Consider the following 1679-nt stretch of genomic DNA (forward strand, 5'->3'; position numbering starts at 1 on the left):
ACTGGAATTTGTCTCTGTGTTCTGTCCCTACTTGTGGAATTATGAATAAATCTCAGTTTCTTAGAGCCTCACTTTTCTGACCTGTCAAACTGGGATAATGAAAGCAGTCCACACCAGTTTTCCAAATGGATTTAAAAAGCAAATAAGAATATGACAAAGTTTTAAAGAAATAGGTGATGTTATTTTTAATAATGTATGAAAACAATTATATCCAAAATATGACAACCTGTAAAAATAGAAACTATAGAGAAAATTATTAACACATTATTTTATTTTATTTATTTATTTTAAAGATTTTATTTATTTGAGAGAGTGAGAATGAGAGAGAGAGAGCACATGAGAGGGGGAAGGGTCAGAGGGAGAAGCAGACTCCCTGCTGAGCAGGGAGCCTGATGCGGGACTCGATCCTGGGACTCCAGGATCATGACCCAAGCCGAAGGCAGTCGCTTAACCGACTGAGCCACCCAGGCTCCCCTTAACACATTATTTTTTTTTCACTTTCCTGAACTTTATTAAAGAAAAAGCAATGATGGTAAATCTCGAGAACAATTTTCTAGGATTCTTCCTTAAAAATGTGACATTTGATTTCCAAACACATGCCAGAGCGTAAATGGTTCCCAATTGTACTAAGTAGGTGAGAAGCTGAAATCCTAAAATGTTCATCTTCCAACTTTCCCCAGTCTGTGGTCTGTCTTTGGATCAGCAATAATTGCCTGAACAGCTACTATGGCTTCATTAATTTTTGTCTGTAGCTCTCTGAGCTCTTCTATATGCAGCAATCGCAGAATTTGAGCAGCTTCATTAAGAACTGCATCTCCTGTGTCAAAACCAAGAATATGTTTGTCTAAAGCAACAGGCAAGCCCTCTTTCGTTTGATTTGCTTTAGCAACTGCATCCTGGGTCAGGCGCTCCTGGACCAAAATGTGAATTGCCTTAAGCATTACCAGGTAATCATCATGACGCTGAATCTGAAGAAGGTTAGCCAAAGCCATTACACCAGCCTTAAAATCAGGATTATTTACATCCAAGTTGATCAATGGCTCTGCATTTTTACCTGCATTGTCAGCATTTTTTGTATTATCAGGTACCAAGTCCTTGTATTTTTCAGCATTATCTCCATATTCAAGTCTAACAGCTAAACCAAGAAGCCAGTCAATTGCTTCTTGTCGCTCTTGAATCTTGAAAGGACAGTTAACATCTTTGAGATACTTTTCAAAGAACTTGGGCCAGTCACTGCTGTGGATGTTTCTTAAATTACCTCTGTCTTCAATCTTGTAGTGTCTGATTTTCTGGTCTTCAAGCCAAACAATAAAGTTTCTAAATTCTGTCTCATCTTTGCAATTGAAGCCAGCTGGGTTGTGGTAGTCGAGGGCCATCAGCTTGCGTCGGAACATGGTCCCCGCGTCTCGCTCTGGTCCCCCCGGGTTCGGCCGGGAGAGGACAGGCAAGGAAGAGCGGGCGGTGCAGGGACCGGCGACGCGGCGAAAGGCCCTTAACACATTATTTTATATTCTTTTTTCATACCAAGTCTCAAAAATTCAGTGTGTATTTTACAATCACAGCAAGCCTCACATTGGGCCAGCCACATTTTCAGTGCTCAATAACCACAGGTGGGTGGTGGCTACCATCTTGGACAATGCAGCATCATATCCTATAATCCTCATTAAAACAAATGAAGT

At 40.7% G+C, this 1679-nt stretch overlaps 1 protein-coding gene across 1 annotated transcript; it reads right to left on the reverse strand.

Annotated features, from left to right (window-relative positions):
• Nucleotides 1–581: 581 nt before the first annotated feature.
• Nucleotides 582–1394, reverse strand: LOC113915129 (RNA transcription, translation and transport factor protein-like). The gene has a single exon (XM_035722992.1). It carries the CDS (start codon nucleotides 1392–1394, stop codon nucleotides 660–662), a length of 735 nt encoding a protein of 244 aa, XP_035578885.1. The 3' UTR covers nucleotides 582–659.
• Nucleotides 1395–1679: the final 285 nt, after the last annotated feature.

Source organism: Zalophus californianus, chromosome 11 (genome assembly GCF_009762305.2).
Source record: "Zalophus californianus isolate mZalCal1 chromosome 11, mZalCal1.pri.v2, whole genome shotgun sequence".
Taxonomy (NCBI): Eukaryota; Metazoa; Chordata; class Mammalia; order Carnivora; family Otariidae; genus Zalophus; species Zalophus californianus.